The sequence below is a fragment of the Acartia tonsa genome, chromosome 9 (genome assembly GCF_053477335.1).
Source record: "Acartia tonsa isolate MP-2025a chromosome 9, ASM5347733v1, whole genome shotgun sequence".
Lineage (NCBI taxonomy): Eukaryota > Metazoa > Arthropoda > Copepoda > Calanoida > Acartiidae > Acartia > Acartia tonsa.
Window position 1 is genome coordinate 35,910,255 of NC_137268.1, and position 27,596 is coordinate 35,937,850.

At 31.0% G+C, this 27,596-nt stretch overlaps 1 protein-coding gene across 1 annotated transcript in view; it reads left to right on the top strand.

Annotated features, from left to right (window-relative positions):
* The window catches only part of LOC145327512 (roundabout homolog 1-like), a 100,320-nt gene that overhangs the window by 42,583 nt on the left and 30,141 nt on the right, over positions 1 to 27,596 (top strand). The window contains exons 18-28 of the mRNA XM_080171058.1: positions 5,731 to 5,886; positions 6,634 to 6,687; positions 7,623 to 7,681; positions 8,239 to 8,349; positions 8,727 to 8,793; positions 9,619 to 9,712; positions 15,431 to 15,556; positions 16,045 to 16,145; positions 20,470 to 20,594; positions 23,999 to 24,038; positions 25,086 to 25,144. Coding sequence (XP_080027184.1) covers positions 5,731 to 5,886; positions 6,634 to 6,687; positions 7,623 to 7,681; positions 8,239 to 8,349; positions 8,727 to 8,793; positions 9,619 to 9,712; positions 15,431 to 15,556; positions 16,045 to 16,145; positions 20,470 to 20,594; positions 23,999 to 24,038; positions 25,086 to 25,144 — 992 coding nt within the window. The remainder of the gene's footprint in view (positions 1 to 5,730; positions 5,887 to 6,633; positions 6,688 to 7,622; positions 7,682 to 8,238; positions 8,350 to 8,726; positions 8,794 to 9,618; positions 9,713 to 15,430; positions 15,557 to 16,044; positions 16,146 to 20,469; positions 20,595 to 23,998; positions 24,039 to 25,085; positions 25,145 to 27,596) is intronic.

A 27,596-nucleotide genomic window follows, 5' to 3' on the forward strand; every position in this document is an offset into this window, starting at 1 on the left:
TGGTAGCATCAAATGAACATATTTTGAGAAAGAAATAAAGAAACGACAATGTCTCGGGTGATATAAATGATATATTAAGCAAATATTGTTTTAAACATTTCTTATAACAAAAAGTTATTACGTCAATATATAAATCTGTTTTTATTAATCTTTCTTTCAAAATAAAAAAAAAATAAAAAACTGCTAAACTCCTAGCTTCTATGGAGTATCAGACGTCATGATATATCTATTTGAACCCAGTAATAGTGTCTGACTGATTATGACGTAAGAAAAAAAATTAGCCAATGAGAGGTCATTATTGACCAATGGTAAAATTTATAGTGGCCTCTCGTTGGCTAATTTTTTTTCTTGCGTCATAATCAGTCAGACACTATTACTAGGTTCTATCTATTTTTGTTTTAAGTTTAATAGATACTTAGTTATATAGATATACAGATAGAGAAATATAAAAGATATATACATAGATAGAAAGATAGATAATAACAATCAGATAGTTGGACATACAGACAGATGGATAGATGGAACATATAAACAGATAGACAGATGGATAGATAACTAATTATCCTATAGATATGTTCTAGTAACCTTGCTGTAAAATTGAAAAATAGATTGATATAGATAGACCGATGGATAGATGGAAGATCTAAACAGACAGAAACATGGGTAGATAGAAGATAGACTTTGTAACCTAGTAACCTTGCTTTTAGATTCGATAGATATTTTAATAGATAGACAGATGGATAGATAGAAGATATCAGACACACAGAAAGATGTTTAGATAAATAGTTATCCTGCAGATATGTTCTAGTAACCTTGCTTTAAATTTGAAAGATAGATGGATAGATAGACAGATGGATAGATAAAAGATATAAACAGACAGAAAGATGGATAAATAAAAAGTTATCCAGCAGATATGTTCTAGTAACCTTACTTTCAAATTTGCAAGATAGTTGGATATACAGACAGATGCATAGATGGAACATATAAACAGATAGACAGATGGATAGATAACTAATTATCCTGCAGATATGTTCTATTAACCTTGCCTTAAGATTGGATAGATAGAAAGATGAATAGATGAAAGATCTAAACAGACAGAAGGATGGATAGATAGATATTTATCCAGCATATATGTTTTTTTAACCTTTCTTTTAAATTTGAAAAATGGTTGCAACAGTTTGACAGATAGACACAGAATAGATGGAAGATAAAAACAGACAGAAAGATGGATAGTTAGTTATCCAACAGATACATTGCTTTTAAATTTAAAAGATAGATGGATAGATAGACAGATGGATAGATGGAGCATATAAACAGAGAGAAAGATGGTTAGATAACAGATGAATAGATGAAAGATCTAAACAGACAGAAAGATGGATAGATAGATATCCTGCAGATATGTTCTAGAAACCTTGCTTTAAATTTTAAAGATAGATGGATAGATAGACAGATGAATAGGTGAAAGATCTAAACAGACAGAAAGATGGATAGATAGATATCCTGCAGATATGTTCTAGTAACCTTACTTTCAAATTTGGCTTTAACAGAACATTAGTCTACATTTCAACTAAAGGTGCTGGAACTAAAAGGATAAAGGTTTCAAAATGTTTTTTTTAAGGATTTTAAAAAATCTTCCAAATATTAATTTGTGTAATTAACTCAACTTTTAAATATTCTAGGGTCTATTATCGTTTTTTCCTGCAATTTTTGTTACTATATTTAATCAATTATGTTATTGTAAGCTTTGTATTGCTGTTCTACTTAGAAAATTCATTGTACTTAGTAAACTAAATGTTTCTTACCCCTTTAGGTTACTTTTACTATATAGGGTTTATAAACTTTACTTAACCTAATTTTAAAGAAAAATCATATAATGTATTAACTTATTTTGTTGATCACGTTGCTCTATATAGTATCATTTTAACACAGTTCTTTTATGATGTGTTATCCTTGAAATCCCTGGCTAAAATATGTTCCTTCTGGAGGAGAAAACTTAATACTTGTTTTGCTTTGATCTTTATAAATACAAATTTAGATAGATAGACAGGCAGACAGATAGATGGTGCATTATTTGCCAAATGTACCACTTTTCTGCACTACCTCTCCGATTTTGTTAATACTTTATATTTTGGTCCGTTGGGTCATTCAAGGATGCTGGATGGCCAAAAAAAAGTTTCAGAGTCTCTGGATGTCTAGATATCTAGCTATCTATGAAGGTAGGTAACAAAAATTTAAAAAACACCCATTTTTTCACAATTTTAAAAATTAATTTTTTCATCCATCTTACATCCAACCTACACATTTTATACACCAAAATGATCGTTTATTCATGTAAAAAGCGCACGTAATGCTATTTTGGCCAAAACTCTAATTTAACAGGGTGTCCAACAAAAAGTGTATTTTGGATATCTAGCGTAATACCCAAAATACCTGTCCGAAAAAAATCATTTTTTTTGGCTTAAATCCTGTGTTTAATCCGTGTGCATATGTTGTATATAACGGTTTGGACCACCCGGGACTATAAGGTTGTCAAATTTCACTTTGGGACACCCTGTAAATGTGATTTTTGCGTCTGTAGAGCTAAAACTTTGTCCAAATTGGCTATTTTTTTCAAATTACTCTAATATGTGTCTTAGTATGTTTGGCCATAGTGTTTTCTGACCAGATCAATATTTTCATATTTTTTGGACACCCTGTATTTTCAAAAAAAGAGAAAAAAAATTTTTGGTTTTTTAAAATTTTTTTCTTCTATTTTTAAGTTACTTAAAACTGTCATATAGATACAGGTTTTGACTAATAGCAATAATATTTGCCTATTTTACACATTTTTACACTTTTGGGACACCCTGTGCATGTTTTTGAAAAATGATGGTTTTTGCCCATTTTTGAGGGGAAGGAGTCGTTTTAGGGCCATAGACTATTTCTTCATTTGTGTAGAACTTTTCAAGACACATCATTTGTTATTTATGCAAAAACCGCAAAAACCGAACCGTTTAGCCGTTATTCACCGCCAATGGCATAATTTTTTACGTTTTTTGCCGTTCCCGAGGTTCTAATGGGCATTTGTGGTACGAAGACGTTGATTTACCAAGATAACTGTGAAATACTTTTATTTAGGCATTTTAATTTACTAAATTTCATGTGAAGTAAATTTTTTTTGTATATCCAACCGATTTTTGTCAAAAGGAATTTCAAATGCACATGATTTATGTTTCTTTTATCACTTATGTTATAGCAATTATTTATGTTATATTCACTTTATTTTCTTGTTTTAACAATTGAAATCCATCTCGACGAAAAACAGTTAGCTGCACAAAAAATTTTACTTAATATGAAATTTAGTAAATTATATTACCTAAATAAAAGTATTTCAGAGGGATCTTGATAAATCAACGTTTTCTTACCACAAATGCCCATTACAACCTCTGGAACGGCAAAAACGTAAAAAATTCCGCCTTTGGCGGTGAATAACGACTAAACGGTTCGGTTTTAGCGGTTTTTGCATAAATAACAAATGATGTGTCTTGAAAAGTTCTACAAAAATGAAGAAATAGTCTATGGCCCTAAAACGACTCCTTCCCCTCAAAAATTGGCAAAAACCAACATTTTTCAAAAACATGCACAGGGTGTCCCAAAAGTGTAAAAATTTGTAAAATAGGCAAATATTATTGCTATTAGTCAAAACCTGTATCTATATGACAGTTTTAAGTAACTTAAAAATAGAAAAAAAAATTTAAAAAAAACAAAAAAAATTTTCTCTTTTTTTGAAAATACAGGGTGTCCAAAAAATATGAAAATATTGATCTGGTCAGAAAACACTATGGCCAAACATACTAAGACACATATTAGAGTAATTTGAAAAAAATAGCCAATTTGGACCTAGTTTTAGCTCTACAGACGCAAAAATCACGTTTACAGGGTGTCCCAAAGTGAAATTTGACAACCTTATAGTCCCGGGTGGTCTGAACCGTTATATACAACATATGCACACGGATTAAACACAGGATTTAAGCCAAAAAAATGATTTTTTTCGGACAGGTATTTTGGGTTTTACGCTAGATATCCAAAATACACTTTTTGTTGGACACCCTGTAAAATTAGAGTTCTAGCCAAAATAGCATCACGTGCGCTTTTTACATGAATAAACGATCATTTTGGTGTATAAAATGTATAGGTTGGATGTAAGATGGATGAAAAAATTAATTTTTAAAATTGTGAAAAAATGGGTATTTTTAAAATTTTTGTTACCTACCTTCATAGATAGCTAGATATCTAGACATCTAGGGACTCTGAAACTTTTTTTTGGCCATCCAGCATCCTTGAATGACCCAACGGACCAAAATAAAGAGTATTAACAAAATCGGAGAGGTAGTGCAGAAAAGTGGTACATTTGGCAAATAATGCACCAGATACATAATAGCATAGATAGATAGGCACATAAATATATAGATATACAGCCATTCAATTAGATAGATGGCGGCAGATAGAATAGTTATAAAATAAAATAAGCTAGTAAAAGTGGCTGACTCAGATTATGACGTCAAAACAAAATTAACCAATGAGAGGCCGTCATAATCTGAGTCAACCACTTTTACTAGCTTTAAATAAAATATATTTAAATATTTAAACTATTAAAGGGCCAAAAACATATAAAATACAAAAATCATACAATGTAATTAGAATAAGAATAAAACTGGTTCAATAATAACTTTATTTTATTTTAAATAACTTTATCTTAATAGTTCTTTATATTATACACACCTTCCTTGAAACAATATGTAAGTCAATCAACCCTTCCTATCAAAATTTTGGTAAATAGAACATGAATATTTTAAATATTTGAGTCTGTGTAATTTAGGCAAGGAACAATATATATAAGGAAATGTGGGTTTGAGCAAACTATTACATATTTGAAAAGATGTCATTTACCCTATATCAATCCATACAATAAGGTTTATTTCATCTATCGAACCATCTATCGATCCATCTATTAATCCATCTATCAATCCATTTTTCGATTCATCTATTGATTCATCTATCGATCCATCTATTAATCTATCTTTTATTTCATATATCCATCAATCTAACAATCTATATATCAATTCATTTATCAATCCATCTATTTCTCCATCTATCGAACCATATATCAATATATCTATCAATCCCATCTATCAATCCATATAACGATCCATTTATCGATCCATCTATTGATTCATCTATCGATCCATCTATTGAATCTTCGATCCATCTATTGGTCAATCTATCGATCCATCAATCAATCAATCAATCTATCAATCCATCTATTGATCCATCTATTGATCCATTATCTATCCGACTATTGATTGATGACTACATGCATAATCCATTTAACAATCCATATATAAATCTATCCATCATTCCATCCATCAATCCATCTGTTGATTAATCTTTCAATCAGTATATTGATCCCTTTATTGATCCATCTATTGATCCATCTATTGATCCATCTATTGATCCATCTATTGATCCATCTATTGATCCATCTATTGATCCATCTATTGATCCATCTATTGATCTATCTATTGATCCATCTATTGATCCATCTATTGATCCATCTTTTGATCCATCTTCTGATCCATCTTCTGATCCATCTTTTGATCTATCTATCGATACCATATATTGATCAATCCATCTCTCTATAGTGTCATTATCCACAGACAGATCAATATAATAATCTATGAATATGTTTAGGAGTCCACAGGAATGTTCAAAGTGTCAGTAGCCCAACATGCAGACCTGCCAGCCTCCCCTGGAAAGCCCAGACTAGTGATGGCCACTAACTCTAGCATCACCATGGACTGGAGTAAACCTATTAGGATTGGTAACAGCCCCCTGAAAGGGTATCAGGTATATTAATTAATTATGTAATGCCTTCTTTAAAACTAGCGGCTTCGCCCCTAGCCTCTTTGGGCTTTGCCCCAAGAGGTTAAATGAAACCAATTTTTCGTATTTATACTTAAAAGAAAAAAAAAAAGAAAAAAAAATTAGGGGGGGGGGGGTAGTCGACCCCACTAATTTTATTTTAGTTAAGAAAAGAAAAAAAAAAAATTTTAAGGGGGGGAATTTTTTTTTTTGGGGGGGGGGGTTGGGGGTGTTCCACCCCCCAAGAAAATAGTTATAAACCTTCCCGGGACCTATGAGAAGCTACCCTATAAAGGAGAACCCGATCGGTTCAGCGGTTAGCGAGATCCTTCGCTACAAACAAACAGACATATAGACATCGTTCTAATTTGTATTATAGATAATGTTATTTATCAAACGCCTTTCTGAGGTCTAAGTAACATAAATTCGTATTTTATTAAATTTTATTACTCTAGGCTTTATAGTCGGTTGTTTTGACTCTTAGAACCTTCAAAACAGTGGTCTTTAAGTTATATCCAGGGATATCTAATCAAGTTTTTATTTTATTTTGTCAATTATCTCTATGCAGTAATTCAAAGTATTAGGATGTTTGCTTGTCTGTCTGTATGAAGTTTTGTAAGTCTTGGTCATTTTTTGACTAAAAAATATGATTTTGAATGTGGATGTTTCTATCTATGTGTATACCCAAAAGGTCGCTAAATAAAAAAAAACTAATTGTGCTGTTTACTTAAGGTTGACTACTACATCACTGGAAAATTTAAGCAGTGGATAACACGAGATGTACAGGTTTGAAACAATTTTTTAAGTAGCGGAGCTGATCTACAAGTGTTTTGTTGGTCTGTATGTAACTTGTACAAAAAGTTTATTACCCTGCCACCTGTTTTTATGCCCTGAAGGATGGTAATATTGTACTTTAAATTACACTGGTACCCAAAGTTTTATAAGTACTTTATCTTATTCATTGGCTCAGTAAAATTTAGGTACTTATATTGAATTGTGATTGGTTGGTATCAAACTATATAGTCTCTAAACTATTTAATTAATAATTTAAATCTAAATTTTTTTGAATTACTTGTCCCTTAAGATCTCTAACTTTCTGCTGTTTAAAGTTCTTATTTTCAAACTTAAACATGATTTTAAATATATCAATGCATTAAACAAACATCAAATAAAGTTAAAGAGGAGTATGCACGAACGAGAGCAAGTGATTCTAAGCACCTTCCAGCAGTGATTTTAAATGTTTTTTTGGTGAATATACTAAGGTTATGTTTAATATCTTTATATCAATTTTAAAAAAAATAAGTTTCACAATGTTCACAATGTTTTATATAAAAAAAACAATAAAATGTTAGGCATTTTTTGGCTATATATCATCAAATGTTTTGTTGAGTTCAAACTGCTGTGACACAAAAGTAAACTTTTTTAATGAAAAATGCTAATCTAGAAAAAGGAATGGCAACTTTTAATATTGTAAACAGTTTTATTAGTTTTATTTGTTTTTGTATTGGCGTGTTATTTTATTTAAACCTCTGAACGCAACAAAACATTTGATGATATTTCATCAAAAGATGATTAACATTTGAAAGTTTTATTCATATAAAACCATGGTGAAACTTAATCTTAGAATCACTTGCTCTCGTTCGTGCTTAGTCCCATTTCATAACCCAAAATTAGAAATAAATAATATCAAATGAAAATTGATGAATTTTAATATATTTTAGAATGAGGAAATTTCGATAAATGGGTTAGATTCCAATGATTCAGTTCTTTTCCTAGTAAGGTAAGAATAGTTTTATTTATTATGTTAGGACTAAAGCAATATATATCTAGAGTTGGGCCGGATATTTTTTTGGCCGAATACCAGTTACCGGATATCCAGCTGATTTATAATGCCGGATATCCGGTATTCAGCCAGACATCTTTCATACGTTCAATATCCGTAAAATTATCGGATGTCCGGCCGGATAGTTTTAATAGTTCTTTTTCATTTGTTGCATTATTTAACTTAATCAATTTTATTGAATCTTTATTGTGTTATTTAAACAAGAAGTATCAAATTTTTCAGCAATAATATTGTACATAATTGGGTTAAATATTAATCTATTATCCATTGTCTTATTCCTTAAGATTCCTAGTTATTTAATATGCAACTAGGGGCTACGCTTCCTAGAGGCCTCTAGTGGCACTTTAAATGTTTGGTTCTTAAAAAAAGTATACGTATCTTTTCTATACATATATATTTATTACAATACAATACAGTTTAATATTTCATTTTAAATTTTTTCAAGCATATCATTGCTACGCTATTTTAGATATAATTATTCTTGTTTATCTCAGGTCCCGAAATTCTCATGGTTTGTCCCTGCCGAGTCTTGTATCAGATTTGGTCCGGCTATCCAGTGAAGAGGATCAGGATAACAACTTTGATACTATTGTTCAAAAGTTAAGGTAATCGGTCCCTTTAAATAAAAAATTATATTGATCCTATAATTTTAAACTTCAATATCCGCAAAAAAACTGTCTAAAATACGACGCGATGAATAATTTCCTTGATTTCATATAATACAAAGTAGAACATTGCTTATCCGTTTTTCATTCCCTCAAGATCTCGTTAACTTGGACTTTATTGGATTTTTCAGGGAATTTTTTTACTAATGCTTAAGGGGTTTTAGGCTAAATTTTCTTGGGGTTAAACACCCACCCTATAAAATTTTCACCCTTGAAAAAAAATTCCACCCCTCCATTTTCTTGGACTATATTAAAGAGTTTGAAAAAGGGACAAAAGTAGAAAAGCTTTGCTATTGATAATAACAAATTATTTTTAGGGAGAAGTCTGTAGATTGGGAACCAGTGAAAGCCATTTCACAAACAAGAGTAACTCTCAAATGGAATGTAAGTGTTTTATTTTCTTAGTGGAGAAACTATAAATTTGTTTTTTTTACGGTTAGCTACATGTTGGTTGTCACTCTATTTTTATGCTAATAAAAGTAAAATAAGTTTTCTTAATGATAGATAAATTTTAATGCAATGTAAATGTTTTTTTTATATATTGTATTAGTCTGTCTGTCTGTCTATAATGCTACTAAATAAATTAGTATTACTGCTACCCTGTCTGTGACGTCATAAAATGAGGGATTATCCTTATCTCTTTTAGGGGTTTTCTTTCCCACTTCTCCCCTCCTCATCCCTCTTTTTTTATGACCACAGTATTTTTTGAGGGACTTTCTTCGTCTTTCTAAAATGAAATGCTTTTGAGAACATGTTATTCCCGTGTAACCTTATGGGCTGCAAGAGAAGGCCTTCAAATAATATGTATTTAGTAGCCAAGATACAATGATACAATCATTATAATAAAGTAAAAGGATGTTTATCTGTCTTTTTTTTCTGTGTGTCTGTTTGTACCGAAGAACCGATCAGGTCCTCCTTTACAGGAAAGCTTCTCATAGGTCCCGGGAAGGTTTATAACTATTTTGGGGACCACCACTATCCCAAGAGAAATCGCCCTAGAAAATAATTCATTAAATCAATAAAAAACAAATGTAGAAAATGGGTTAGGGGGGAGGGTCGCCCCCCCCCCCTTCCCCCCAAAATTATTTTTTACTTAAAAAAATCTAAGTTAAAAAATTCAACTCCTCCCTCCTTAAGTGCCCCTAGAGGCCTCTAGAGGGCGTAGTGGCTAGTACCGTGAACTGAACTAGATCCATATTATTTGTTTAGGTATTATTGAACAGAAGATTAGTTGATGGATACTACTTATATGTGTGGAATCAAGATGAACAAAATCAAGTTCATAGCATTGATATCACTAAAGGTATTTATTTTTGCGTCAAAATCTTGTTAATTTTTAAGGGAGGGAGGGGACATTGGACTTTAAATTTCACGGGTACCCAAAGTTTTATTATCATGCTATCTTATTGGTTGAGTTAAGAACTAAAGTTATTGTTATTGAATTTTGGTTTAAACTACATAGTAGTTCCCAATCTTCTAAACCAATTAATTCAATCTTCTTAAGGGTAAATTTGGTTTATCATAATTGTGGATATGCATTAATTGAGAGTGACGAAACCCAATCTTTCCTACTTTTGACTCCTTTAACGTCATAAAAATTTGGGATTATCAATTTATTTTTTTAGGGGTTTTCTTTCCCACTTCTCTTCTCATCTCCCTCATTTTTATGACATCATTAAAATCAAAAGTAGGACAGATTGGGCTTCCTCACTATTAATTAAGATAAACTAAATTATCCCTTAATAAGTTTGAATTCATTGGTTTAGAAGATTGGGAGCTACTAATTTAAACTAAAATTCAATGAAAGTACCATAAGATATTTAGACAATGAATGATACAGCATGATTAACTGTCCATTGTCATATCCCTTAAGGTTCCTTGTTTTATAGAAGGGGGGGGGGGGGGGGGGAGCCTGTTAGTAAATCAAGGGATTCTATCATATTTCTATTTCCTGTCGTTTAAAATAAAAATTAAACAGTAATTTAAAGTTTATATTTCTCATGAAAGGATTTTTCGTGCTTTCCCACAAAGTGCTTGTCAAACACTGACCCCCCCCCCCGTTTAATTAACAAATTATTTAAAATAAACGGAGGAGGGGGTGGCTATATTTTTCCAATGCCTAAATCTGCAGGACAAAAATCTACGGTGCCCTAATCCTAACCTAAACATACCTAATCTAGAGTATATAATAAACAAACAACCTACCCACTTCCCTCTAATTCCAATTTAAATAAAATAATTGGGAGGGGGAAGGTTAAATGCTCGAAATCTATTTTGAGGGAAAACACCTTAACTTTAAAAGGGGAAATTTATTTCATGTTGATATTATGGCAGCACGTATTAGCTGGGAATATTATGAACAATAAGACACGATATCTCATTCGTGGTGTTAAACCTTTTATCAATATTTATATTGGGTGTTCAAACTTTTAAAGTTTTTATATTAATACCAATATATAGTATGAATATTTTTTTTTGTGTAATATATAAATCATCATCCATTGTCTTATAACTTGAGGTCCCTAACTAAGAACTTTTGCAAGCATATTGACATGCAATTATATTTAAACTATAGTTAGTTCAGATTCAAAAACAATAATGTACTATAGTAGCAGAGGGTTTAGGCTTAAAAGTTTTAAAATATAAAATTATAACAATATTTTTTTAACTATTTGCATTTGTTTGTTACTTAATTATGAATAATTGATGTCGTAACATGATCATATTCAATTCATACCTAAAAGACGGACCAAAGACACGTTTATCTGAGAAGGGACGACTAATTACACTGATACCAAAAGTTTTATTATTTTATTCGTTGGCTCAAGAACTTTGGAAACTATCAATGTAACTTTTTGTTTTTCTTCCACACTAGCAGTATCCAAACTTTTCAACCAATAGTTTTATTTATCATCATTGGGGATGAATATCAATTTCTCGACATTGTCTTATTCATTTAAATTCCTGGTTTTTTACATGAGAAGCTCTGCTGTAAGTAATTTTCATGGATCTAAAGAGATAAGACAATAGCCGATAAATTGATGTAAATCCTACAAGTGATGATACACAAAATTATCCTTTCTGTAGATTACAATTTGTAGTTAAAAACATTTGGACACTCAACTCAATGAACCAACCAATCAAAATGAAATAAGAATCACCAAAGTTGTTAAGCCAACGAATAAGAATACTTTATTATAAAACCTTGGGGACTAGTGTAATAAATAGACCAATGACCTCTCCCTCACTGAGTAATTGTAGTAAACATATTTCAACTTTATTGTTTCATTTTCAATTTTTAAACAAGTAAAAGTGAAACATTACACATATTTCGATGCTTTCCCTCAGAATGCCTTTAAATCATTCAACCGCCGCCCATTCTTCTATATTCAAAATAAAAAAGGAGTTTTTTTCATATGTCTATCCCCTGTCGGGGGTCCCAACCCTGCAGGGCTACTTAGACAAAACCTAACCTTACCTGACCTAAAGTGAAAACAAACAAACTAAAAGCTATTTTCAATTTATTTCAAAATATTTAGAGGTTGGGGGGGAAGGGGGGGGGGGATTTTTGTGCTCAACAATGTACTTTGCGGGATATTGCCGAGTATTTAAAATTTAAAAATATTGAATTAAATTTTAATTAGATTTTTCACTTTCAGTGCTATACAATAAATACAATGTTTAATAGCAAAGCTACTTTATAAGTCACTGTTTTTCTTAGGTGAACAATACGATTTACATGGTAGTTATTACAGATAAAATTAGTTTTTTTTCTTGAAGATTCCATTTAAAAATGGGCTTTTTTATCTAATTAACTTTCTCCATTGTTTTAATGCTCCAAGGAATAAAATTTTATTAAAAAAAAACTTTTTCAGTAGTAAATTTAACTTTTTTTCTCCAGGAGCTTCTTAAATTATAGAAAAAAAAACAGCTAAAAACCTTCCATATGGAAAACTTAACAGGCTGACAAAAACTACTTCTTTATATGTATTATACCCTGCTAAAATTGTTGATATTCTATCGATATGCAAAGTTTTAATGGTTTATGCCTGTCTGTCCGTCGGTACCGAAGGATCTAGCTAACCGCTGAACCGAAATGTAGCTTCTCATAGATCCCTGGATGGATTGTAACTATTTTAAGGGAGGCTACCACCAACCTCCCATTATAAATCGCCCCTTGAAAGAAATACAAAAATATATATCTTTAAGTGCCACTAAAGACCGCCGCTTTATGACTTTGAACAAGGGTACCATTTTATACCCCAAAGAAGTACTGCTAGAGGCCTTCTCTGGCATAGAAAAATTTTTTAAGTGGCACAAGACGCCTCTAGGGGCGTAGCCGCTAGTAAAAAATAAAATAATAAAATCCACTTGTTAACCTGATTATTAGCTGAGAAAATAAACAATTTCTAGAATTTTAATACAACTTTCTGCCAGTTTCTGGAATTTAACAAAAGTTTTGGGAATATTAGCATAATATCAAACAAGGATGACAACATCCATTAAAGCGAAGCTCTGAAAGGTAGGACAAACGAACATAAACACATAAATAATCAGAAAATGAATGTATAAAAGTCTAAAAAAAATTGTAAGTAAATTTGTTGAAAAACGGAAAAAATAAAGGATTATGTTTAAGGACATATTTACATTTTAGAACTTGATTATAGAGATGCTTCGCTTATTACATTGTACTTTATTGTCCTAGGAAACAGATCAATTGGATAATTATATCATATACTTTTATACTTGTTGTAAAAAAAGTTAAAAATCTTCATATTTAAAATGGACGTTAGGACATTCAGTAATGCGATTATAGAGCTGCTACGCTTTCTAAATCGTACCTAACTACTACAGGAACCACCATTCAAAGTTTGAAATCAATAGAACAATTCTAAAATTATAGAAAAGCTTCGCTTTTAAAAATAATCAGGGAGTTTAGAGATAGGGTAGTAAATAAATTTAAATGATAAAAAATAAAAAAATATCACAGCTACTTTAAGCGTATTTGTGTCTTATAAGGTATGTTGAAGTTTTTGGTTTGTAGCTAAATGATTTTTTTTCATTATTCTATATTATCTTTTTTTTAAAAATAAAAAGTATCTTTTTTAAGTAACTAAGCAGAAAGTAAGTAAAAAATGTTTAAAAAGTTAAATAACTAATTTTTTCTGTATTGTTTTTTGTAACCTTATATAAAAATTATGAATATGTTTTGATTTATATCACCTTTTACAAACTTATTATAAAGGGCATTTTAGATTTCCGTTAATTTCAAAAACACTTTTGTTTCATTTAATAAATAAAATTTATAGCTCAACCATTTTCTTATATTTCAAACATAATATAGCATAAATATAGACCAATTATGTTTTTTTCATCTTACAAAGTGATCCTAGAATTCACTTGCTCATTAGACCATTATACACTTCTGCACAGAGGAAATGAAACTGTAATTAGAAAGCTTTCCATAGAATAATGGTTATAAGAGTAGAAATTATACTCTAAGCTTTCCATAGAATAATAAGCATAAGAGTAGAAATTATATACCAAGTTTTCCATAGAATAATGAGTAGAAATTATATACTTCTGCACAAAGAAAATAGAAAGCTATCCATAGAATAATTAGCTTAAGAGTAGAAATTATATACTTTTGCACAGAGGAAATGAAACTATAATTAGAAAGCTTTCCATAGAATAATAAGTGTAAGAGTAGAAGTTATACACTTCTGCACAGAGGAAATGAAACTGTAATTAGAAAGCTTTCCATAGAATAATAAACATATGAGTAGAAATTATATACTTTTACAAAGAGAAAATGAAACTGTAATTACAAAGCTTACCATAGAATAATAAGCATAAGAGTAGAAATTATATACATCTGCGGAGAAGATATGCAACTGTAATTAGAAAGCTTGCAGTAGAATATTAAGAATAGGAGTAGAAATTATATACATCTGCGGAATAGATTAAACTGAATTGTTAAAGGTATCCATAGAATAGTAAGTATAAGAATAGAAATAATACAGTAACCAATCCATAGAATAATAAGCACAAAAGTAAAAATTATACACCAAGCTATCCATGGAATAATGAACATAAGAGTAGAAATATACTTCTGCATAGAAGAAATAAAACTATTATTTGAAAGCTTACCATAGAGTAAAAAGCATAAAAGTAGAAATTATATACTTCTGCACAGAGAAAATGAAACTGTAATTAGAACGCTTTTCATAGAATAATAAGTATAAGAGTAGAAATTATGTACATCTGCAGAATAGATTAAACTGTAATGAAAAAGGTATCCATAGAATAATAAGCATTAGGATTATAATCAGTATAGTAATTTTTCACTTGGCAAGTTTCAGAATTGGATGAATTAATCAAATTGTTTTTGTCCTTTTTAGGGAGAGGTTAGGTTTTGGGGAGTTCTGATTGGACTAAATTCTCCCGTTCAGGTCGGGGGCACTGAGAACACAAAGATTACCAGACACTTGTGATCAATCGTTACAATTCTGTGAGGTGTTTTAAGTAATGTTTAGAACAAAATTCATATTTCAACCTCTGAACAACTTTTAAAACTAAAATTTCTTATAAAAACAATTTATGTACCTATGTTATATTCTCACTATATTTCTCTATGTGAAGCTTGCTGCAAAATCTTGAACAAACTTTAATTCAGAACTTACTAACTTTTGCTATTTAAGTCACAACATTCATTAGTATTTTAATTCAAATTTAAATAAAAATCTTATATAATTTTTAATTTGTCATTAAATGTTTTATTGCTTTAAGGAGTTGATGGGGGGGGTGGGAATTAACTAGAGATGCTGTAGTCCAAAGTTCGGGTATAGTCCTTTTCGTGGCAACGCACCTTAAGGGGAGATTCTTCTTATTTTTCACAGTAGCTTTTCTCCTATTTCTAGCCCCCGTGGTGGGCTCTAACCCTTCGAGGCCAATTGCCTATCTCTCTTTTCCTTGACTGCCTTTGTTACTTGAATAATCATGAACACTAATTTATTTTTAGGTTCGAACAGCTATACCTTGACAAATCTGGAGGCAGATTCTAACTATACAGTCTTTATGCTGCCCCATGCAAGGAACACAATTGGGCGTCCATCTGCACTTCTTCACTTTTCTACACTTCAATCAGGTTAGAACACGTTCTCTCATTCGTTTGATTAAATACTCTAAACATTTTACCAAACTTTTCAATAAGTTATTTTTTCTCTCATTATTGAGGATCTACATTAATTTTCGTCATTTGTCTTATCACTTAAGATCACTGAATAATAAATATGAAAGAGGGTATGTTTAAATAGTACTTTTATATGAAATCCTGACGAATTCAATTATTACTTGGATTTGTTCTACCAGATTTTCATGTACTCTAATAAAGTGATAATCGCAGTTGGCTAAAATAAAGATACACCCATCCAGCACCTTACTCAATCCCCTTATACTGGATTAACGACCTGACCAATAAATGAAGTCCATCATCCATGTTAGCAACCTAAATTGACAACAAATTTTCCCCTGTCATTATATTTACAATTTATCGTAAAAATGTAAAAATGGTTTTGAAATACCTCTATTATTAATATCTATGATGAAATCATTTTTCATGAATCCCTTGTTTAGCTCCATCTGTTATACCTGGAAACCTGGAATTGAAACTGCTGGATCCTGTTACAGCTGTGGCCACCTGGATACCACCCCCAGAAAAGGTTCTGGGCTACAAGGTATAATAGATAGATAGATATATAGCTAAATGGATAGATTGATTGATAAATAGATTAAACAAATAGATTAAAATAGATAGATGGAAAGATAGATAAATAGAAAGATGAATTAAATGAACTAAGAGTCTGTCCCTTAAGATCTCGGTAAACACTGAACCTATCGGATTCTACTCTTCAGGGAGTAAACCTACTGGTCCTGTGGTGGTTTTAGGCTATTTTCTTGGGGGGTGGAACACCCCCATTTTCCAACCTCCAAAAATATCCTACTCAATATTTTTCTCTCGAAAAGTTCGAAAAAAGTGGGAGCACCTCCAATTTTTTTTTTTTTTAATTACCTCATGTAGTAAAGCCCCTAGGGGCCTAGATGCCAGGGGCGAAGCCGCTAGTAGATAGATAAACAGATTGAAAGATAGATAGATAAAAAGATTTTCTAATCATTGATTTTATTGACCTAATTTATTTTAATGAAAAGTATAGAGTGAAAAAAGTGGATGACAAAGTTGCATGAGCAGCATAGACTAGTTTAGTGTTCATCATAAACAACTAAATTATTTATCGCATATTATTGTAGACCGTTCTCCGTGGATATTAAAATAAAAAAATTATAATCAGTTTTGTTAGACCTATCTGTGGGGTAAAAGGACTAGTATAACAAAACTGGTATATTAATACGATGTTATACAAGATTTTTCAGTATGGCTAAGAACCGGTTCTAATGCAGCGGATATTAATCGGTTTCGAAGCCATACTTACATTTATTTACATGGTTAGCCCAGCAATAAAAGTAAAACTGTGAAGAAAAATTGTATTTTTTTGTCAATTAAAGTTTAAAAAGTTAAAGTTAGGAATCGTAACGGATAAGACAATGGACGATTAATTGCTGTATATATTGAATAATGACAAACAAAATAACCCCTTCTAATTAAAACTTGGTAAAAGTACCCAATGAATCAGAAAATATGCTTATAAAACTTTGGTTACCAGTGTCTTTAATAGTCTAATGTCCCCTAACTCCCTGAAAATCTTAATAGAATAAAGTATTTCCCCTACTCAAAGTATCAATATTATGTTTTTTTTGGCTGAGGTATATTTTCTGTATTTTTGTTGAAACATAACAAAATTTTGTCCAAAAATTTATTGCCCTACGACCTCTATAAACTTTTATATCAAAGTGTAAAATTTTTATAGTTTTTTTCTCACCCTTCCCTTTCTCTTTTTCTATTTCTCTTTCCACCCTTCCTATCTCTTTTTCTCTTTCCCCCTTTTCTGTTCCTTACCTTTTTACTAATTTTCTATTAACCCACTTTTTAACTCATAGCAATCCTACTCTTTAAGTTGCTATTGTATGTTCGTTCGTAAGGCATAGTTCTTTATTAAAAAAAAATAGTTAGGGAGGGTAAAGAGAGGTAAGGGATTATCAAATTAAGATATTTTCAAAAATTTTTATTATCAAGTTGACTTAATCTTAGATTAAAAACGTTGGGGACTTACTTGTACATAATTTGCATCATATAAAACGACAATAGAAATTTTCCGTCGCATAGGTTTTTTTAATGGATGATTTTTAAGAGTTTTAAAATAAAAAATATTCAAGGTTTTTAATTAAAATAACTTTTTAACATTTACAGTATTTGCAATTTACTATGAAAAACTTAGTTTTAATACAATTATTACTGTAAAATACTATATTGTTTTTGTTTTATTAAATATTCAGTATTTTAAAGAAATAACTGCTCTACTAATATGTATAGAATTGTCCTTGTTTAGAATTGAATATATTACTTTTATTTAAACTAGAAGATAGACATAACAAAATTTAAATTGCCTCATAAGGCTAAAGTTGTTAATTTTTACAGCTTGTAAATATTTTTATTTGCATTTTATATGAATTTTCAGTTTTAATACTACAACTATGTATTTACAAGACATTCCTAATGTTGACAAACAAAATCCCCCCTTTTGTACATTAAATTTTTTGTGGAAAATTTTGGACACTGTTAATTTTAACCAACCAATCTTGATTTAATGAAAGTAACCAAAGTTTTTATGTCACCAAGCGTGTTTAAAACTTTGGGTACCAGTAAATTTTACAGTCCAATTTCCCTTCCCTCCCTGCTGAAATTAAAATTAATAGTCAAATGTTTTTGTAAAGTCAAACTAACACTAAATTAAACAAACAAAATGGATGAAAACAAGTTGTAAAATTTGTCTAATAAAACAAATGCTTAAAATTTATAGAACAAATATGTTTTGAAAAAAAAGTATATGTTTAAACTTTTTTTACGCTGGTTAAAAGTAAGAAAAATTAGCTTTAAAATCATTAATTTATAACTAGCAGCCTCTATTATTTAGGGGTTCTTATGCCAAAGTGGGGGAAGTACATACAAATATATTATAAAACCATCCTAAAATCTATTTACAAACAGAATTTTAAAGATTATTTTAGTCATTTACTGGAAAACACACATAACTTAAAATTTATGAAATTGTTAAATTGAAATATAAAGGGGGGAGGGGATTGATAAAAGTTCTTGAAATAAATTTGAAAGTTATATTAAAGCATAAATTATATTTTGAAATATATTGTTTATAGATATAACAAGGTTGACAATATTTGTAAGTGGAGCAGCTTGTAAAAATAAAGTAATTTAGAACGTACAGGACGATAAGACACACTTAGAGAGTCATAGGCTAGATGTTTATTGGTAATGAGATTCTTGACAAGAAATACAAAGAGAGATTGGACAAAAGGTTGTTTATTACACTAGTGTCCCCAAAGTTTTATAATAACGTTTTCTTATTTGTTGACTTTATTACTTTGGACACTAAATTTAATTTAAATTGGTAGTTTCATTAAATTTGGTGTTCAAATTGTTTCAACCACTAATTTGAATCTACAGAAAGGGTAATTTTATGTACCATCATTGGGGATGTACATCAATTTATTGGCCATTGTCTTATCTCTTTAGGTCCCTTCTTTTAAACGGATGTATGTTAAACATTTAAAATTAAAGAGTAGCTTTGCTACTTCCAATAATAATAGATAAATTAAGTAGAAAGCCCCCAAACTTATATTAATGTTAACTTATATTCACTTCAAGTTTCAGGTATTTCGGGATAAGAATATTTTTTTTTGTCCTTTAAACTCTTGCAAACCACTGAACAGTGGTGGATTCTTAAAAAACTTTTTGGCTCACTGCCTCACTAAAATTAGTGAGGCTCGCTAAAAAGTTTTGTAAAAAATCGTCCAAAATCGCATTAAAAATCTATAAAAATTTAATGTTAATTATCCTTTTATGATTTTATTTAATTTTTGTAGATTTTTTTTATGAGATTTTTAGGATTTTACACAAAACTTTTTAGCGAGCCTCACTAATTTGAGTGAGGCAGTGAGCCAAAAAAGTTTTTAAAGAATCCACCTCAGATTTAGATCTTTAAATATGTACTGGGATGGGTTTAGGCCATTTATTTAAAACAAATTGTATTCTTTAGCTGGATTGGGGATAGTTGCTACCCCAAATATGCTTCTTAAAAAACAGACTAGATGCTAGGGGCTTAGCCGTTAATTCAAAATAAACCTAATGGATGCGTCCCTAGCATATAGAGCTCCTTATTCAAATCAGAAGGATGGACAGAAAAACATCCTAAAGCTGTGTCAAGACTTGAATATAAAAATTAAAATAGCCTAAAAAACATCCCAAGACCTAATATGAAAAACTTAATCTGCTCAGATTTATCAATATCTTAAGCTACAGACAAAAAAATACTTCTTTTTATAATAAAACTATTGGCTGTGCTCTAGAAATTTTTAAATACCTTATCCTTTCACCACTGAAGTTTGCCTTAGAAGTTTGAACATTGAAATTAATCGAAGCAATGAATTAGTACACTTAAAATACACACGTACCACGGAGAATGGACGCTAAATATAAATGTTATAAACCATAGTTTAAGCTTAGGGAAGCTTTTTATAGTGCATATAAAAAATGACACCATACTTGCCTACCATTGGTCAATTAATATTTTGGCTATGTTATTGGTAATTTAGTCTGTGAATCGGACTTTCATTTGTCATTTGAATTGTATGACGTCATTATTTTAAAAGCACTATAAAGAGCTTAATGATTAAGTCTCTAGGCTTGCTATCCATAATAATAGATAGATAGATAGCCAGATAGATAGATAGATAGCCAGATAGATAGATAGAATTAATTGTTTTTAAATTAACATAGATAGATAGTAAATAGAGAGACACATAGGGATATATAGATAGGCTTTAGGACAGCTGCATATGACAGATTTTTATACTTTTTTTTATGTTTAGGTTGAGATCCGAGCTAACAACAGCATAGTCGGCAATTTTACTTTGGAGGAGGATAGCACCCAGCTAATTCTTAATAATCTTACAGCTGGGTCAATATACAGTGTTAGGGTAGCTGTATTTAATAGGTAAGATCTTATAGGAGGATAGTACCCAGCTAATTCTTAATAATCTTACTGCTGGGTCTACATACAGTGTTAGGGTAGCTGTATTTAATAGGTAAGATCTTATAGGAGGATAGTACCCAGCTAATTCTTAATAATCTTACTGCTGGGTCAATATACAGTGTTAGTGTAGCTGTATTTAATAGGTAAGATCTTATAGGAGGATAGTACCCAGCTAATTCTTAATAATCTTACTGCTGGGTCTATATACAGTGTTAGGGTAGCTGTATTTAATAGGTAAGATCTTATAGGAGGATAGTACCCAGCTAATTCTTAATAATCTTAAAGCTGGGTCTATGACTATACTATGACTATACAGTGTTAGTGTAGCTGTATTTAATAGGTAAAACTTTATGGCGAAAGACTGAAAGACTATAAGCGAGGAATTAAAGGGGATCTTAAGGGATAATACAATAGACGATAAATTGATGTTCATATAGTATTGGGACAAAGTGACTCAAAATCAGCCATGTGACATCATAAAAATGAGGGAGATGAGAGCAGAGGTGGGAAAGAACACTCCTAAAAAGAGATAGATAATCCCTAATTTTTACGAGGTCACATGGCTGATTTTTGAGTCACTTTGTCCCACTACTTCATACCTAATAATTACAAGGATGACAACATTCATAAAAGCGAAATACCGAAACGGTAGGTCAAACTTGTATAGTGTCAGAACTAAATAATCAGAATAAATAAGTGTATGAGAGTCGAAGCAAAATTGTAAGTAAATTTGTTGAAAAAATGCTTGATACAGAATAATGTTTATAGAAATACTTACATTTTTAGGACTTGATTATAGAGTTGCTTCACATATAATATTGTACTTTGTTGTCTCAGAAATCAATATACCAAAAATCAGATCAGTTGGATAATTAGATCTGGACGTACGGACCGGCCCTAATTATAGAAAAGTTTCGCTTTTAGTAAGAAAAAATCTTCCTTTTGTAGATTAAAATATTACTTGAAAAGTTTTGACACTTAGAGTCTATAAAAATCAAAGCTTATAAAAGAACTCAAAGTTTTAAATTTAACGAAAATGAGAGGATGTGTTCAGAATTTTATGGATAATGGATAACTGTTTTATGTATAGCCCAATGTCCCCTCCTTCCGATTGTATATGAGAGGCGAAGCCGCAAGATTAGTTGCACTATTCAATCTGCCAAATTAATCATGTTCATTTTGTTTTGTCATCAATGGGTTAAAGAAATATGTAAATAAGCTAAGATAAACTCGAATCGAATTTCTTTTCCAGTATAGCTTTGAAACCGATTAATATCCGCTGGATTAGAACCGGTTATCAGCCACACAGAAAAAAATCATATATAGCACCGTATTAACGACAATTTTCAACGAATAACAAAATAAAAAAAAAACATTTTGTATCCCAAGCCGGAGCTATGCTGTCTATAATACGATGCGATAAATAACTATTCTATAGTTTGATCCTTTTTTTACTCTCAAACATATTCCTACATTTCTAACTCTTTGAAAAAATCTTGGCAAATATATAGGACATGGGGAGGGAGGGGACATTGAACTATAAATTATATTGGGGCTCAAAGTTTTTGATATCAAAACTTTGGGTACTTTTTTACATTTTTGATTAGATGTGAGAATTTTTTCATCCAATAATTTATATCTACAGAAGGGTTACTATAGTTTATCATCATCTATCGTCTATTGTCGCATCCCTACGTTTTTCATTTTTTAGTTAATGACAAAAAAATTCTATATTAAGAAACGTATTAGATGTAAATACAACCAAGGATGACAACATACATAAAAGCAAAGCTCTGAAACGGTAGGACAAACGAACATTAACATTTGTAGAGTGTCATAATTGAAAAATAACATAAATGTCGAATCATAATTGTAAGTAAATTTATTGAAAAACTGCTTAAATACAGGATAATGTTTAGGACATACTTAGGTTTGAGGACTTAAATATAAAGATACTTCGCTTATAACATTGTACTTTGTTGTCCTAGGAATCAGAATTATAAAAATCAGACATTCGGATAATTGTATCTCATAAACATTTGTTATTAATTACAAAAGTTAAAAAATTAACGTGATTAAACTGGACGTACGGACATTCTGGTAACGATGATAGAGTTGCTACGTTTTTAAAATCGTACCTAACTACTACAAGAATCACTATGCAAAGTTTGAAATAGGTAGGATAATCATAACATGCCTAAATTAACGAAAGAATCTGTCCGTTCCAGACGGACGGACGGACGAACCGACCCTGTCTTCCTAATTGTAGAAAAGTTTCGCTTTCAAAAAGTGTTCTCTCTAAAAAACGAAAATTATTGATTTTTTCATCCTTCTAAAACTTTAATTAATTACATGAGATATATTGTCCTGGGAGGGAGGGGATATTGGACTGTAAATTGTACGTTTTCTTCGCATTTAATGATTTTAATGTATGAAAAGAAATAGTCCCTTTCGTGGCATGCCCCTTAAGGGGCGATTCGTCGTATTTTTAAAATGGCTTTTGATTTGTTATTTTAACTTAGGTTAGGTTATATTGGGTTAGGGTTAGGCAATTTGCCCCGCAGGGTTATAGCCAACCACAGGGGCTAGAAATAGGAGAAAAGCTACTGTAGAAAAAAAACAAAGAATCGCCCCTTAAGGAGCGTTGCCACGAAAGGGACTATAACCGAAAATTTTCTTAATTGTAATCGATTTTGTACATTGATTCATCGTCCTTTGTCTTAACCCTTAAAATCCCTGATATTATGTGAGTAAAAAAAACAGAATTATTGTATTACTAGAACAGCGTTACATTCTATTATATAAGGATGTATGTCTGTATGTATAATAAGATATTGAACCGCTATGGTTCATTTTTAAAACTATTTTGAGGGTACACAAAAACATTAGCGCCCTGCCCCTGGAGGTCACTAGTAAAGAAAAAGTCCTAATTTTTGTGATTTTTCTTTAACCCATTCGTGACGAGCTCCCAAAGTTCAAAGTTTTGATTCACCGGGGTTCAACAAATTAGATTTTTTTAATAATTACTCAACAGAATTAAAAAAGTAAGGTGTCAAATAAAAGATCTTACTATTTTTTATCATAATGGCAATTTTTTTAAATCACAAAAGTTAGGACACATTTATGATGCTAGTTTGCGACCCTAGAAACATAGGAAATTTGTATTAAAAGGAGGAGAAATAGTCTAAATCTATCCCAGGACCCATATGAAGCTTCTCTAAAATTTTAGCCAAACAAATAATAACGGCGAGGGATTTTTTTATCGGTTTGTGGAAGCGAAACCTTTTCTAATAGAAAGACAAACATCCTGTTGCTTTAACATATATAGAAAAAACCAGTAACTTATTTTTATTTCTTTGTTTTAGAGCTGGAGTTGGTGCCTATAGTGATATTGTCAGCATAAAGGTAATTTTTTTTCTAGTATTCATTTGAAACCAATTAATATCCGGTGGATTAGAACCGGTTCTCATCCATACGAAAAAAATATGTCTAGCATCGTATTATATCCAGTTTTCTACAAATAAAAAATCTACAATCATAAAATTAAAACCAGTTTTTTTATCCCGTGCCTTCGGGCTAAAAAAACTGGTTTTAATCTTATAATTTTATACTTTATATCCGCGGAAATCTGTTTGTAAAACGATGCGAGAAATGACTATTATTACATAAAAGAGTGGCTACGCATTTTAATACAATAAAACATATTTGTTCTTTAATAAAAAATTTATACTAGATATTTTAGTTATGTTTGTCTGATAAGGCATACAAATTTAGGATCAACTGCAGTTCACAGTAAAATATTCCTGGTAACGGATATAAACAAAAAACTATGAATTTTAAAGGCTGCTAGCTGCCAAACGGCTGAAGGTACAGATCATGCCTGCACACTGTTTAAAGCGGAATAAGAAGGCCTACAAATAATCTGGAATAGCCATAAATAAATGCGCGAAAAAGACCTATTTTACGCGTTTTTTCTTCAGTGAAGCTTTCCCTGTGCATCATTGGATCTTGGCTTTTCCAGATTATTTGTAGGCCTTCTTATGCCGCTTAAAATGGTGTGTGGGTTTAATCTGTAAGTTCAGCCGTTTGGCAGCTAGCAGCCTTTTAAATTCATAGATTTTTGGAAATATTCGTTACCAGGAAAATTTTACCGTGAACTGCAGTTGATCCAAAATTTAACTATATTAAAAAAGTGACATTTAGACATAAGACAAACCAACATGCCATTATTTTACAGCAACTACGCTTCCAACTACGCTACACTAAAAAAGTAGAACATATTAAGAAAAACTTGAAGTTTGGAAAAATGTATTTTTTTTAGGAGGCTTGACTAAAAAATAACATTTGATATATTTTAGCTCTATCATATTTCGCCGACAAAAATCGGAAAGACAGACAGACATTGTTCTACTTTGTATGATGTATTATATTGATTATATATATGCTTTATAGGTTGAAAAATCAGTGCAAGATTTGACCTTTGTTCCGGAATATCCTACAACTGGTCTTAGGTGAGTAGATATAAAGTTAGATACATAGATATATATTAGAGTAAAACACTAGAGGGAGAAAGGGTTAAATAACTGTATCTCCCAATCGCAACCGTCTTGTGCAATCTTTCTATTGGGTCATTGAAAATCGACCAATAGTATCGCTTATATTAACACAACAAAGTAGCAGAAAACAATTTAGAAGCGGACGAAAGAGGTATTTGAAAAATGAAGGGAGGTAGTTGTCTGTAGATGACATAACTTTATGTCCTAATTGAACGGGTTATTATAAAAGTATGGTAGTTGAAAACTTTGATTTCAAGACAATAAACCTCAGCTCATTAAACTTAATATCATATTATTGACATACAATTCTAATAGTTTATGTCGAAGATATAGCCAATGCTTACAAAATATTGATGTGCATTATAAAAGCGAAGTTTTTCTATAATTAGGTTCGTTCCGTTCGTCTGTTCTTACGTCTGTCCAGAACGGGTAGCTCTTTTCGTTAATTTAGTCATGTTAGAGTTGTCCTATCAATTTCAAACTTTGCATGGTAATTCCTGTAGTAGTAAACAACGCCGTGCTTTCACTCCAACTTACTTTTTGATCACCAAACTCCCCTACCCTTATTTTCAACCCTAAGGGGTTACCACCACTGCAGAGCTATTCTTAAGTTTTCTTATCCTAACCTTACGTAAAAAAAGGACTAAAAAATACGTTTTTACGAAAAAAATGTTTTTGTTTGATATAGAAGAAATACGAGGGAAACCACACACATTTTAAATTTTCAAGAAGACAGCGCAAAATGGCACCCATAAATCATAAAATAAAGATATCCAATGAGAAGCCAGTATACATTGTAATTAACCAATGGTAAAATTTATGCTCGCCTCTCATTGGTTATTTTTCGTATGACGTCATTTTTTCGGTGCCATTTTGCGCTGTTACATTTCGAAGTACATATTGTATGCTGATAAAATAACAGCTTGTCTGTTTTACAGGGAATAAAGTCTACCTGGACTAGGTTAATGAACTGTTAACCAGGGACCAGGGGATGGCAACTGTAACTTTGAATTTTCGAACAATCCGAGATTGTTTAATAATATAGTAATTGTTATCATAAACAAGGATGACAACATCCTTTAAAGCGAAGCAATGAAACCGCAGGGCAAACGAACATTAACATTTGTATAGTGTCTGAACTAAATAATCAAAATATAAAAGTATAAGAGTCGAAGCAAAATTGTACGTAAATTTGTTGAAAAAATGCTTGATACAGGATAATGTTTATGGACATACTTACATTTTTAAGACTTGATTATAGAGTTGGTTCGCTTATATTATTGTTCTTTGTTGTTCCAGGAATCAATATAAAAAAAATCTGATCAAACGGATAATTAGATCATTTAAAAATTTGTTGTTGAAAAGTAGAAAAATCAACATGTTTAAAATGGCCGTACGGACATTCTGGTAATGATTATAGAGTTGCTTTCTAAATCGTACCTAACTACTACAAGAATCACCATGCAAAGTTTGAAATCGATAGGACAATTCTAACATGCCTAATTCAACGAATAAAAGCTATCTGTCTCGGACGGACGGATGGACCGCCCCTAATTATAGAAAAGCTTCGCTTTAAAAAATATTTGCAAACTTTACATATCAATATAAAATTATATTTATTAAACTATCATAACAATTTCTAGAAGTTTTAATGGTTAATATAGGCTATATATGTAAGGCATATTAAAATAATTATATGATAAAATAATTACTCTAGTTTTAAGTAAAAATTTGTCACACAATCTCTTGTCCCTGATTGCAATAATAAATCAAATTAGATTTAATTTTGTCCTTTCTCACTGTGCAACGGATTTAGATTATAAAAACAAAAATGGAAAAAAATTCTCTATTGAATTGAATATTAACGTGGTCCTGAAAGTTTTCAAATCACGTTTTCTCATTTGTTGGCTTAAATACTTTGGAGTCTTAAAAAAATCTTTATACAAAGTTTCCCCCAAAAATTACAAATTTGTATGAAACCCAAAGTTTTATAGACGCGACATCTCATTTGCTGGCCTATAAACATTTGGGACTTTTACTAAATTTTGATTTGGTTGTACAAACCAGGGGCGTCCAAGCTTTTTTATTTGTGGGGGGGGGGGGGGTAAATTTTTGAAAATAAAAATTTTGGGGTTGCCGTAGTGGGGGAAAATCTTTATTTCATAGAGGCATTTTTTTATTTTGGGGGGGGGGGGGGTAAAAATTGAAAATCATTTGGGGGGGGGGTGGTAATCACCCCTTAACACCCCCCCCCCCTTGGACGTCCTATGGTACAAACCTTTATTTTCCAAGCATTTCAACAATAATTTTCATTTGTAGAAGGGGAAATTTGTTGTTCATAAGTGGGGTATAAATTAATTTATCGTCAACTGTCCTATCTCTGTCAGGAACGTCCAAGCATTGGAGG